Below are 15364 nucleotides of genomic sequence, written 5' to 3'. Positions count from 1 at the left end.
AGTAAAAGAACAAAACAAAATTCAATAATTCTTGCAATTAAACTCACATTCAACTTTAATACTTAAATTCAAATGATGATGGGGCACATCACGAGTTACCTAGCACACCATTAATATTCAGTCTTTGGACAAAAATATTAATTTGAAAGTGGTACACTCAATATAGTAATCAAACATTGATAATTAGTTTTGTCAAACAATAAGTCTTTCTTTGGATCGACTTTCTATTCACATGGAAAGCCATATGATTATCACATATTTTTTGCTACAAGTATGTTTGTAGTTTGAGCCAAATAGTAATCTTTCTTTGGGTCGATCACTATTCGCATAAAATACAAACATACAATTGGCTTGATATTTCATATCAATCACCAATGATACTCTTGTTTGTAATGGCCAAACTTTGATCATAATGCATGTCAAATTATAAACCCTTCTTTGGACTGATTTATCATTCACAAACTAGCAAGATACCCGTGCATCAGCGATGCACGGGGCAATACTTCTTTGCTGCAAGATTAATAACACATATTACATGTACATTTATATGGTTAAGAAACATATGTTCCTTGTGCATTCGTATTGTTAAGATTACACATGTGACCTGTGCATTCGCATGACTAAAAACACACATGTTACTGTAAATTTGCATTACTAAGAAAACACATGTTACTTATACATTCGCATAGTTAAAACACACATGTTACTTATACATTCACATTATAAAGAATACACGTCTTACCTGTGTATTTGCATATTCAATCACATAAGAAAAAGAAATGACAATTTTTAATTTGAATTTTCTAATGGAAATAACAAAGTGAAAGTCTGAAACATGATACCATATTATTTTTATTAAAATAAATATTTTAAAATTTATAGAAAATGAAATGATTTTTTTGAATTTTAAATACGATTTTTTGATGAAAAAATGGAAATCAAATCATTATACTCAATGGTTTTTTTATTAAAAATATATTTAAAAGTTATAAAAAACTTCAATTTGGAATTTGATTTTTCAATTATAATAGAGAAAAATTAAAATTCAAAGAATCTGAAATACTAAAATTCAATTGGAAAAGTGTTACAAAACTTTGATGAGGTGTAACAATGCAATTATTCTTAGATTAATAGTAAACGTTAAATAATATAAATAGCTTAGTGTAAAGAAATAGTTTGGATGTGAAAAATGATTTCAATCTAATCTAATGCTCAATGTCTATTACATTTTAACATAACAAAACATAGGCACGGTAAACACTCAATTTTGGTGGGGTGGCAACATAGACCAATCGCTAATTATTATTAAATTATTAACATATAAAATATATAAAAAGTAAGGATAGTGTAGGAAGGTACATAGTAATAACATGTGACATGAATGAGTTTTTTTTTAATTTTTTAATAACTTAGAACATTTTAAGATGGGAAAATGTAGGAGAATGTGACATGTGGCATATTTTAAGATGGGAAAACGTGAGGAGAATGTGACATGTGGCATAAATAGAAAACATGTGAGGATGATGTGACATGTGACATGTGACATATTTTAAGATGGGAAAATGTGAGGAGAATGTGACATGTGGCATAAAGGGAAAACAAGTGAGGATGATGTGACATGTGGCATGAATGAGTTTTTTTTATTATATTGTTAATAGATAGATAGATAGATGCAACCTTATAATAATCACATGTTTACCATCACATGTGTGTATATAATCCGGTCAAATAATAATATTCCTTTCGGCCGATTAATACTCGCATGGATACATATACGCACTAGCATTTGACATTTATTATGAACAATTCATAGAAAAGATGTTACTTTGGCGACTTCATATTTAATAGGTTGACTTAAAATGTCAAACAATTTTATTTTCCAAAATAAAAACCATTTAGTTGAGTTTGATTCAACATAACCTTAATCCAAAATATATTATTTATATTCACATATAAATATATATATTCACTATAGCCTATTGGTAGCATTGTATCATTCACATCACAAGGCTGCATTTTGAATTCCACTAATGGTCCTTTTGAATTTCCCAAAAAAAAAATATTACCATTTTATACATGATTAAACATGGTAGGGCAAACTGTATAAACAGAAATAATGCTTCAACAATATCAACCACTTAATAATGCAATCAGCCACCAACCAAATTAACAAACCATGAAGTGTTGTAACCATTTAAACAAACAAGTAAGGTAATATATATATAAAACAAGACATGTTCATATAATAGACTCATCACAAGATACCTAGCACAACATCAATTTCCAGTCTTTGGACTGAGAAATTAATTTGTAAGTGACGCTCTCAACGTAATGATCAAATATTAACAATTAGTTCAGTCAAATAATAGCCTTTCTTTGGACCGACTATAATTCACATGGAAAAAAACTTTATAATTGTTACTTATTTATCATTACATGTATGTTATTACTTGGCCAAATTGTGTCTTCCTTTGGGTCAAACACAATTTGCATAAATAATCTTATACTCATATGTGTAACTTTAATCAATTTTCATAATAGAGGTTATTTTGACAACATATTGTATCAATTAATTCAAAAATAATTACCAATAATATAATTCCAAATAAAAAAAGATATATCATCAAATAAAAATGGATGCAATCTTAATCAAATAAAAAGTAGATCTAGAGTGAAAAACATAAAAAGATATATGTAAATCATTATAAAAAATTTCAAATCGAATATGATCATGCATATCTTTAAACATACATGTAACACTATATATATATATATATATATATATATATATACTTTCACGCACTAAGATAGTAAAGTATATATAATTTTAAGCATTAACCGTAATTATTATATATATATATTAACTTTAATCAGTAATTTCATACATCACATCAACATCAAGCTGGAATAATTATATATGCTATATATGTATATTTTAATTCGCAATATATATACAAGATCATGAATTCCAGATTGTATCTATACTATATATAATGGCAAAATATGGTGTAACTTCCACCATGGTGTAATTTCCACTTCCTGTTTTGCCCTTAACGTTATTAATTTTTTACAAAAAACCATATAATCATAAATAATCACCATCAACACATTAATTAACTATATTTTTCACATTAAATTGAGCATTATCATAAATACACAAAAAATATAATATAAAGTACATCAAACACAACAAATACATTCTAATTCTAAAAAATAAAATTTATAAAAATTGAATATGTAATATCATGCAATATTTACTGGCAGGCACGAAGTGCCTGTACACACTATTATATATAAAATAAAAACACATCTTAACACATATATACCTTATACATATACTTCAACAAATTGTAAAATTGTAAAGTGACAAATGTCAATGTTTAATGTAAATGTCCATGTACATATTTGAATATGTACTTCAACACATGTTGCAAGGATTCATGATACAAATTACTCATAATTCAAATAAACGGAAGAAGATAAAAGTTACCCTCATTATTCCTAAATACTCAATTTTCATAATCAATAGCGGAAGCATAAAAATCCTCAAATTTAAAAATTAGGGTTCATAAAAAAATTGGGGAAGAACATCTTTAATGGAGAACCACAAAATTCAGAACCTTCGCTCTAATACCACTTATTAGATATTTTCTGATGATCGGTAAAATACCAATCCTATGATCTTGAATCTCATAATTCTCACACATAATATAAAACAAGGATACAAAGTCTGAATCTATGTTCTCTAATCTACTCATTTGATGTACCTTTTGAGAGAGTTTTGATATGATGACCTTCCTCAACAAAATCTTTAGATCCTTTTGGGACATTCGTTTTCTATCTGACAGGGAGAAGTGAAAACTGTTTGTGATTTGGTGTGTTTGGGACCTTATGTGTTAACTTATATGGTTTGCATTATCCTCTATAAGCCATTCATTTGAGTATCCACCCATTAAGCCTATATCCATTATCAGTTTCAGAAGTCTTTTATGTTATCATTAATTAGATTACTTGTTTTGTAACCCTAAAATAAATAGTCAATATAATTGTATTAATATATGATGTCCACATTAATTAGAAATTATGAATTTTTAACAATTTGCATTTGTCTCCACAATATATCATATTTTGTTTAACTTAATTATACTTTTCATCTTTTTTGTTTAGAAGATTACTTATTTCTTATGCATGAGTAGTTAGTGTAATGTACGTATAAAAATAATAGTTCTTTTGTAGGTATAAAAAATAGAATGATAATATATGTAATTTTACAAAAACTCGGTGAGTGTAATATACGTATAAATGCTCTTAATATAACAGTGGTTATTTTGTTATACAACACCCAGTGATATTAGGACTGGACCGGACCGGACGGTCAGACTGGTCCGACCGTCACCCGACATGGTGGGCGACCCCGTCTCACCCCAAACACGGACACTCTTTCAGGCCGCTTGTTACCGTTGAAAATCCAGTCGAATCAGATTAAACTAGGTAACCCGAAATAACTTGGGTGACTTAACCAGTCTGCCCAACCAATAGAAAAAAATGTTCAGAATTAGAGAAATAAAGTAGGTGGATAGGCTTAAGCTTGGAGAAACCAAAAAGGGAAAAGGAAAGAAAGGTCGCTGCAACATCGCTCATCCCAACAGTCATTCCTCACCCACTCCAGGTTTGAATCATCAAACCAAATCCTATGAAAGAAGAGAATGAACATACATGAGTATTGAAGTAGGATATATAGGATGTGAAGAAAATGAGGGAAAATATGAAACTTTGATGAAGTGTAATATGGTATGTAAAGGGTGAGGGGGGAATGGAAACTAAAATGAGGAAGATAAACTGCATCATCCATTGTCTTCTCTTGCTTTACTTCTCTCATTGAGGATTATTTTATTATTTCAATTTGCAATAGTAAGTAAAAAACTAGAATAGTTTACAAGAGAAGTTGTGCATTATAATAAATCAATAATGTATAATGATTTTTTATAATAGAGTTTAAAATTTACACAATGTCAGTGTAAAGTTTTATACAGTGTCAGCACATCATCCATTATTGACTTGTACTACTTTTGTGTGAAAATGAATGGTGATTAACATATAAATGATAGATGATTTACTGACAATATAAAAATATTTACACTAAAATGTATACATATTAAATATTTTATAATAATGTATCTTGCATGTGCTTTATAATAATATATATTTGTCTGTGCTTGTGCTATAAAGATGTCACATTGCATGTATTTGCTTGTATTTTATAAATCTCCCACTGTATATTCTTTTGTAATAATGAAAAATTATACTTGTGTTTTGTAAAATTCTTATAATTTTAAATATGATATTAAGCTCTATAAATACAACTTTAACTAATAATTCCTATTATTTAGAGCAAAATTAGGTCCGATCAAATGGTTTAACCAGTCTAACCGGTTAGAACCTATACGAAACCTCTTATGGGTTGATGTCCGGTTCGAGTTTCATAACATTGCCAACACCCACTTGACTCTTAAAAAATAAATTTATTCAGAGAACCATGTAAAAGAGGCCCAGTTACATGTTAGCCCAAAGGGTTATGAGCTAATCTCACTATTCAAACTGAACAGTGTTTTTCTTCAATATAAAAGCGCAACGTAACTCTCACTTCAAAAATTAGGGTTTTCTTCTGCAGTTGCTACCTCATCCTCCATAGCCTCTCAAGCTCTGAGTAGAAGAACGAACCTACCGCCAACATGGGGTAACGAAACTCTGCATTACATTCTCTATAACAATCCTTTTATGTTCTCATTTTCGCAAAATTTAACGTAGGAGGATGAACTTTAGTTCGTGGACTTATGTATACTTTCGATGGATCTGTGTCAAATCGAATCTTATTGTGGTTTATAAGATGATCCCATTTGAAAAGATTGTGTTTTTCGTCAATGGGTCTTTTATGATTACTAGTGTAGGTTATAGATTGCGTTTTCTTCTTCTTTACCTTCGTGTTGTGTTGGGATTGTGCGATGCTATTTGATTTGTTATTTGAGTTGTAGTGATTCATTTTCTAAAATTTCACTTGCAAGGGACTTAGGTGCCTATAAATTTTATTTGTCCTTAGTTTTAAGAAACTTAGTTGCTTTTTAATTTTTCTTTTCCGAGCTTGTTTTTTAATATTGTTTGTCAGCATGAAATAAAATAGCAATGAATATTTATTTTCCTTATGAATCAACTGTCCTTTTTATTTTTATACACTTTGATGATATTATTTGCCATTACAGTATCTAGGAATTGTTTGCTCTTGGTGGAAAATGTTGAATTAATTACATTTGACATTCTTATGCTTTCAAAAGCACCTCTCATTAAGAGTGATTGATGTAATTTCTGTCATTGTTCATTAATAAGATGTTCAGTGTGATGATAACATTAAAAACCTAACTATTAATGTTAACAAGAGGGATGTTAGGTGTTCAACCTCGGGAGAGGGAGAACAGTGTAATTTCTCCGTTGATCTACAGAAGTAAAATATAATCTTAATTATCTGCAGTAAGACACGTGGAATGGGAGCTGCTCGCAAATTGAAATCCCACCGCAGGAGGCAAAGGTGGGCAGACAAGTCATACAAGAAATCTCATCTTGGCAATGAATGGAAGAAGCCATTTGCTGGGTCATCCCATGCAAAGGGTATTGTCCTTGAAAAGATGTAAGATTAGTTTAACTTGATCTGTATCTTACTATCTTTTACTAGAATATATCCTCAATTAGAGCACATGCCGAGAAATTCATACGGTTTTAAATGTGCAGAGGTATCGAGGCTAAGCAGCCCAATTCTGCTATTCGAAAGTGTGCCAGAGTTCAACTCATCAAAAATGGTAAGAAGATTGCCGCTTTTGTCCCCAACGATGGTTGCTTAAACTACATTGAAGAGAATGTAAGTACTCTTGTCCAATATACAGTACCACTTTCTTGTCCTCTTTATATTGTTATTTCTGAAATTGTTTTAATTTCCTGGATCATATGTTGTTAATAAAATCTATCTTTTATAACCACCTTATATCTTGGTGTGTGACCTGTGGTTGTAGGATGAAGTTTTGATCGCTGGATTTGGACGTAAAGGTCATGCCGTGGGAGATATTCCTGGAGTCAGGTTCAAGGTTGTGAAGGTCTCTGGTGTCTCTCTCCTTGCTCTTTTCAAGGAGAAGAAGGAGAAGCCAAGATCTTAAATTTGTATTTGTGGAGTGCATCATCTTTGTTTTAACATTTTCTCTGAAAAATTATGAATTTTGATTTGTCTTGAATCGGTATTGTTGACAATTTTGTATCTTTCAACTCTATCATTTTACATTTTTAGTAACATTTTATTTAACCTGCGTCCTTTTACTATTCCCATTCTTTGGCCATTTAGCTGTTGTGTTTGGCAATTGCATGAAGTGCAATGATGTGCTGTTCTATTTGTGGCTATTGCTTGAAGTTCTGTCAGGTTCCCCACTTGTTTGATAGCCATCCTAATTGGTGACAATTGCCTATTTGATTTCTGGTGGCATTGATTTTAATGTATTGTATAAAAGTTCCTCAAATCAACTGAAACATATTTTGAGTAAGCTTTTGTAACTGAACAATGTTTCAGGGATGATATATAACAGTTTGATAATGGAGACCAACCATTTGTTATGCATTGGCCAGTATGTGAATTTATTTGAAATCATTTTTGTCTAAGGGTAATTTAAAGAGTGTAAAATCTTTACACTACAGTGTAAAGATTTATACACATGCATTTCATCATTCACTATTCATTTGGATTACCTTTTTTGGAAAGTCAATAATCAGTAAACATCAATGGTGGATAATGCAATGATAGTATATAAAATATATACATTGTCAGTGCATACATCTTTCTCATTTAAAAATGAGTGTGAATCATATTGTAGATGTCCAAATGTTGAGTTTGAATTTTGAGGGACATTAGTTACTGTTGATTCTTGGAAAACATATTGAGTCGTTATAAGAGATTTGGCCATATACATATTGTATATGGCCAAATGTAGAATTTGTTCTTTGAGAGATATGTCATAATGTTGGTTCTTTGTAAGCACATTGGGTATAGAAAATACATTTGGAGTGTTTATAAGAGATTTGTTACTTCAGTTGTGCACCAAGGAATGTAAGGTTTTGTAATGGGTGATGTGCATCACAGGTCTATCTTGGCTTAGGCTATGTTATATATGTTTTTATATTAAAAATGAAATGGTTTTTAAATAATAAATAAATAAGAAAATGTGCTTCTAGATAAAGTAAAATGGCTGGGACACCGTTCACAATTGAAGACAGATAGCAACATTTGTTCACAATTGATGAAGACAGATAGCAACATTTAGGCTATGTTTGAGTGGGTGAAAAGGGGAGGAAAGAAAGTGGGAGGAATGAAAGAGAAAAAAAAAGTTTTTTCCATTATTTGGTTGCATTGAAAACAAGGAAAGAAAAAAATTGGTGAGGCTCATGTGTTATGTTTTCTTCCATTATTGAGAGAAAAACATGTAGAAAAAATTGTACCAGAATCAATTGTCTCAAATTATGTCTTAAGCCATGTTCCAAATCAATGACGATGAAATAAAAACAAAAGAAAATAAGAAATATTTAATTTTTTAATTCACATTGCATATTTTTATTGGTTTAAGATATGATTTGAGACATACTTTGAGATATTATCTCTTTGATAGTACAAAAAATATCATTATTAATAATAATTATATTATTTTCTCTTCACTTTCTTTCCATTTTTATCATACCAAACAACTAAAAAATCATCACATTTTCTACGAATTTTCTTCTCTCAAGTTTTCTTCCTCAAATTTTCTTTCCTTGACTTTTCTTCTCTAAACCAAACACAATGTAAATTTGACTGACATTCATTTTTTGATAAACTCGCCTTTTTAGCCTTTCATTTTTTTATTGATTGAGATCTTAACCTATAAATAGAGACATCTTCACTGTAGAAAAGGGACATCGACCTTTTCTTTCTCCTCCTTTATTTGCTTATGCATTTTCGTCCTCATTTTGTCTCTCTCTACCCCTCTATGTTTTCGTGACACTATAGAGTGGTTGTAATGATACAAAATGATATTAACTATATTCGTTGGTGTAATTCTAGAACGTTCTCATCATGTAGTGAGAGTCTCAATAATGATTTGAGTTGTTTTATCTTAGGAATGCCCTGATTAATAGTTTGCTCACACAATTCTGATAATATCATGAAATGTCCAAAAAGGGTGACTAGTTTGTGATCCAGCCACTAACTCTTTGTTGTCATAAATTATTTTTATTTCGTGTTGAACAATTTTAAGATGTTTCCTCCTACCATAATTGTGAAGGATATTATTTTAAACATTGACAACATAAAATGATGTTTTTCCTTACAATTAGGAAAGTAGTCATTGCTCTGAATTTTAGTATTCTTGTGATGCTGAGAAAGAAGTTAATAATAAAATGGCTTTAGAATAAATCTCTTTTTATGAGTAAGAATTTCATATTGGATGATGTGTCTTATGATATTTATTATTATCATAGTGCCTCTGCCAAGGAAGTGTGAGATGCACTTTAGAAAAAAAAAAATGATATTGAGTAGGCTAATACTAAAAAGTATTCTCTAGATATCTTGAGTATCAAATGATTGACTATAAGTTAAAAAATTGCTCAAGATATAATATCCAAGTAGTTGTCATCAATGATAAGTTGCTCCTTGTCTTAAATGACTTTAGAAACCTTCTTAGGCACAACTCTAAGGAATTCTCTTTGAAAAGTCTAATAACACATCTGTACATTAAGGAAGAAGCACTAGACAAGACGAAATAGATAAAGTGTTGTTTGTCTTAAATAGAAGTAGTACAAATAAATGTGCATATGTAATATGAAGATGTTTGACAAATACCTTCAAGAATTAGAATTGAAATACGAACGGAACCTTTCCAGCCACAAAAAAAAATGGAACCCTCCAAGGGTCCAAACTAGAAGACAACAACCACTAATGAGAAATGACCTTGATGAACCATTCACCTGCTACAAATGTGGTAAGTGAGAACATATGGTAGGCAAGTGCATGAACAAACCAAAGAGTGATTCTTCACGGGCCAACATGACCGAAGAGCCATTCATGATATAATATCTAAGGTAAATCCAGTTGGAGGATAAGAGGAGTGGTAGGTAGATAGTGGCTCCTCCCACTATGTGTACTATGATCATGCTATATTCAAAACATACACAATAATTGAAGACTTGTTAGGTGATCCTACACTAATGTTGCTAGCACCGAAGATGTGAAGGTGAATTTTACTTCTTGAAAGACTTTGTTTCTTAAAGATGTTATGCACACTCCATATATGAGGAAGAAATTAGTTTTTTGTTTTCTTCTTGGCGACTTCTCCCCCACCATAGAAGCAAACTTGTTCAATCTTATTAGAAATGAAATATTTGTATGGAATGATATAACACTAATAACATGTTTAAATTAAACATTGATATGAATAAAACTTCTTCTATTTAAATGTTATGTGATTTTAATATTTAGCATACAAGACATTGTCGTATAAACAAAAATATGACTTATAATATGAGTAACTTAGGATTAATTCCAAAATCATATGTGAATGATCATGAAAAAGGTATTTTTTTGTAGTCAAACTAAAATAACTAAGAAATCACATAATTCAATAGTTAGAGAATTTGGATAATTGGATTCAATACACTCTCACACATGTGTACTAGAGAATGTTGACCAAAAATAAAAAATGACATTATTTTTTTAATGATTGTTCCGATTAATGTCTCTATCTTATGATGTGACCAAATCATTCATGTTCATTTCAGTTTAGTTTAGTTCTTATATACAACTAATGATTCTAGTTTATTCAATGACTATTATAAGATGTACGAAATAATACATTAAATAACAACACTATATTCATATGAAATGAATGGTAAAGCCGAAATAAAAAATAGAAGATTTGTTAAATTAGTTGTAGCTTTCATGTTAAGTTCTATTATTGCATATTCTTGGTGGTGTAAACTATTGATAACAATATGTTACGTACTAAATAGAGTCCCAAAGTCAAGACATCTCCGTACGAGATATTAAGGAATAGACAATCACACATGTCTTATTTATAAACTTTGGGTTGTTTGGGTTATGTTTGAATACATACCCTAAAAGAGTTAAGCTCGCCAACGAGCTTATGAGTGTTATTCATTGGTATGTTGTTAACATCGAAGTGTATAAGTTTTATGATTTGGATGCAAAAATGATCATAAAGTCTAATGATATTATGGACTTATATGAAATTATATTCCCTTTCAAATTGAGAAGTAATGGAGTTTCTTAATGAGTCATATTCTTTTAATCTATAAATAGAACCTATAATAAGAGAGCCAAAACTGCTAGAGAATATCAACATGATTATGTGACCTACATATTAGAAGTGGATCCACCAAACCTCCAAAAAGCTTTGACATTAGTGGATGTTGAATTATGGTAAGAAGTCATATGAGTTGAATTCTCTACAATTTAACAAGACCTGACACTTTATAGACATACCTCCTTATTTCAAACCTATTGGTTGTACAATGATTTTAAAAATGAAACTGAAACCCGATGAAATAGTTGATAAATTCAAGGCTCCCCTTATAGAAAAATGTTTCATGCACAAAGGGAATGTGAATTTCTTTGACACTTTTTCACCATTCACTAGTAGCAGAGTGACAATTCAATTCGATTGTTATTACAATTCAGTGATTAAACCGGACATAAGCACATGATTTGATTTAATTTAATGTGGTTACCTGTAATAAGAACTAAACCAAATTGCAATGATCATGAATGATTCGATCCGATTATGTGGTTCCTGTTTTTTCTTTATAAAAAACCCTACAATAATTCAAAGTTCAAATTGTATTCCATAATGTAATCGTGGTCTATTTCTACCACCATTTCAAATAAAATTTAGATGCACAATACTATAACACAAACAAAAATCAAGAGCCATTTCTACTACCATTTTCTATCGAGTAATTCCAGTAACCAAACTATCTAAAAGGGTTGTTTTTAACACTACCAAACAATGAAACATTATTTATATCTCTGATGCAGTCCATGATAGATCCTTGTGAATGGTAGGATGTGGGGAGTTGGCAGATATTGGTCGGCGGTGGGCGCTAGTCAAAACATTAGAAGTGTCTACGATGGACGTTTGTTGTCTCAGACATTGGAAGTCTATTGTCTCCTCTGAATTTGATAGACAACTTGACATGACGCGAGAGTGCACCATAGTGGGCATGTGGCACAATCAATAGGCGTGCGACACATTAGTAACCGATAGTGGTGCCATGTAGTGGCAGGTTCTCATTGTCTCTTCAATTATTTGACTTCTCTATTGTTCTCTATGTGAAAGATTGAAAGTGAAATGAAAAGCCTTTAGGTTAACTCATATAACCCATAATAAAAACTTATTTTTAAATAGATTGTTATGTTCGAGCAGTTACCAAATTTCCAGAATTGTGAACTAGATTCAAATGTTGCCTCATAAAATAACCGAACTGATATCAAACTGAAACACGTTTTAGGTTTGTTTTGGTTTAGTCACATCGATTACACGGTTCGATATGAAATTGCATGCACCTCTTGTCACCAATATAACATCCATAGGATATTGAACAAGCACCTGAGCATTTAAAATCAACTTTTAACATATATTGTTGCTTTAAAAAATTTAGTAGTAGATACTAAAATCGTTTTATAAATGGTGCATTGGAAGAAATTTACATTGAGCAACATGAAGGGTTTGTAATTCAGAGACAAGGTCTGTAAATTAATAAATGTATGTATGGTATTAAAGAAGCATCTAAGCAATCACATGAAAATAATAACAATTTAATTGTCTCGACTGAGTTTAAGGTGAACGAAAGTGACAAATGCATTTATTGCATGTCTAAAAATGACAGCTATCATGTGTCTCTATATAGACAACCTACTTATATTTGGTTTTAGCATTCATATTGTGAATAATGTGGGTTCATGATCGTGTAACAAATTTTATATAAAAGACCTCAGAGAAATGAGTGTAATACTTAGTATTAAGATTATTAGGTCAAAAAATGGAATTTATTTGGATCACTCTCATTACATTGAGAAAGTTTTAAAGAAATATGATTACTTTGATTATAAACCTACTTGCACCCCATATGATCCAAGCGCAAAATTGTTTTCAAGCGCTTGTGAAGGTGTACAACAAAGTGAGTAACCAAGCATTATTGGCAACCTTATGTATGCTACTGATTGTATTAAACTCGACATTGCCTACATCATAAGATTATTGTGCAAGTTTATTAGTAAACCTACTATAGAGCATTACAACACTATTGAGAGGGTCATGAGATACCTCAAGAGAACCATGAACCTCATATTACATTAGATTTCCCAGTGTCCTTGAAGGATATGTCGATGCAGATTGGAACGCTCTCTCAAATGATTCGAAAGCTACCAATGGCAATATATATATCATAAATGGAGGTTTGTTTCTTGTAAGTCAAAGACAAATTATTTTGGCTCAGCCCACTATGGAATATGAGAAAATAACACTAACATTTGCTAGTGAAGGAGCAAGATGGCTAAGTGACTTGTTTGTAGAGATTACAATATGGGAAAAATTTATACTAGTTGTGTTAATCCATTGTGATAGTACTACGACAAATGGAAAACCATTATTACAATGGAAAGAAACATCTTATGAGAATCTGACAGATCCTTTGATTGAAAGACTCACCATAGAGAAAGTTTAAAATATTTCAAAAAAAAATATGACTATTGCCCTTAAAGAGATAATCACTCTTGACGATAACATGACCTAACTTACTGAAGATCTCAAGAAATAGGTTTAATGTATAATAACATGTCATGAAGTGATATGAGATGAACATGCTATACAAGAAGCATGACTCCTGAATTACTGAATGATTGAGTTAACAAAAACTCTTAATGAGACCTATACTCTAATTGAAGTGAAGTATCTAGGCTATATGAGTACTTTTGACAGACTCAACTATGTGAATTTGGAAGTCGAGAATGATTCCTATGAAATTTTGGGTATAAATTTCTAGAGCGTTCACTATACTTAGATAGACATGCCTGACCTTTTAATACACGAGCTTTATAGAGTACACCCTTACAAATATTATGTGTGGTTTTATGTTAGAGATAGAGTTCAAGACTGTGAGTCACTCTAGTAAAATTAGAATTATACTCACTATGAAAAGGGTCAAGTCATAAAACACCTTTGTTTATGCACAATCTTATAAAACCTAGTTGTACTCTTTTGTATTTATTTTTTTAATTTCAAGCGGACGATTGTCGGTTCTTTGAAAAGAGAAATAAGAGATAAGTCTCACATTGGATAGAGGAAACACTTGAAGAGTGTTTATAAGTAAGAGATGCTACTTGGGGTGTGCCTAAAGGGATATAAGGGTTATGTGGTAGGGGAGGACATACTAGATGATCACCACACAACATACCATCTCTTCCATCTGTCCGACTCGACACGACTCAATTTGGGCTTAGGCTATGAGATATATTTATTTTTATTAAAAAGAGAGTTTTTTTTAAAATAAAAAATAAAATGTGCTTGTAGAAACTGATTAGCACACCTTTTGCACATGGTTGACACACACTTCACACCGAATAAACACGACTAACAATAGATAAGTTTTGGTTCGGTTACATATAAACTTGATCTAGCAGTTATGCTTTATCTTAATCTAGTCGTTCATCTTATGATAATCTCGCATTTTGGGTCGTTGATTTCTTTTGTCCATTTGGGATCTCAACCTACAAATAGAGGCTCCCTCATTTTGGAAAAGCCACAACAATTGAGACACACTTCCTCAACTTTATCCTTCACCCTCCCTTTGTCTACCAACACATTTCCTGCCTCCTTCTCTCTCTCCTTCTTTTAGTGGCATTGTAGAGTGGCAGTAGCTATACAGAGTGGCATTTGCCATATTCGTCGGTGCAATTCTAGAATGTTTCTCATAATGTAGTGAAAGTCTGATACAATTTTGGCATTACCATATTCTAGATTGTTTTATCATGGAGACGTCGTAGTTGATAGTCTAGTTGCACAAATTCGCAATACCATAAAGTACTTAAAGATGGCAACCTAGTCCATGACTTAGCCATTAACCTTTTGATGTAATAAATTGTTTTAATTTAGTTTCTAACATATAAGAGGGGTACCTATGTATCCTGAAAGAGATTTATTTCTTCTCTAGTAGAATATCTGGCTTATTAAAAGAATGACCTATGAAATCGAAGTGAGTGCCAATTTTATGCTAGCAAAGCTGTCTAAAT

General features: G+C 31.1%; 1 protein-coding gene across 1 annotated transcript; it reads left to right on the top strand.

Annotated features, from left to right (window-relative positions):
- LOC109347581 (40S ribosomal protein S23) lies at positions 5608-7347 on the top strand. Its single transcript, XM_019587507.1, has 4 exons — positions 5608-5737; positions 6524-6679; positions 6781-6907; positions 7059-7347. The coding sequence occupies exons 1-4, from the start codon at positions 5733-5735 to the stop codon at positions 7197-7199; spliced, it is 429 nt and encodes a 142-aa protein (XP_019443052.1). The 5' UTR covers positions 5608-5732; the 3' UTR covers positions 7200-7347.

The sequence above is a fragment of the Lupinus angustifolius genome, chromosome LG05, assembly GCF_001865875.1.
Source record: "Lupinus angustifolius cultivar Tanjil chromosome LG05, LupAngTanjil_v1.0, whole genome shotgun sequence".
NCBI classification, from domain to species: domain Eukaryota; kingdom Viridiplantae; phylum Streptophyta; class Magnoliopsida; order Fabales; family Fabaceae; genus Lupinus; species Lupinus angustifolius.
This window is presented reverse-complemented; position numbering and strand designations above follow the sequence as displayed.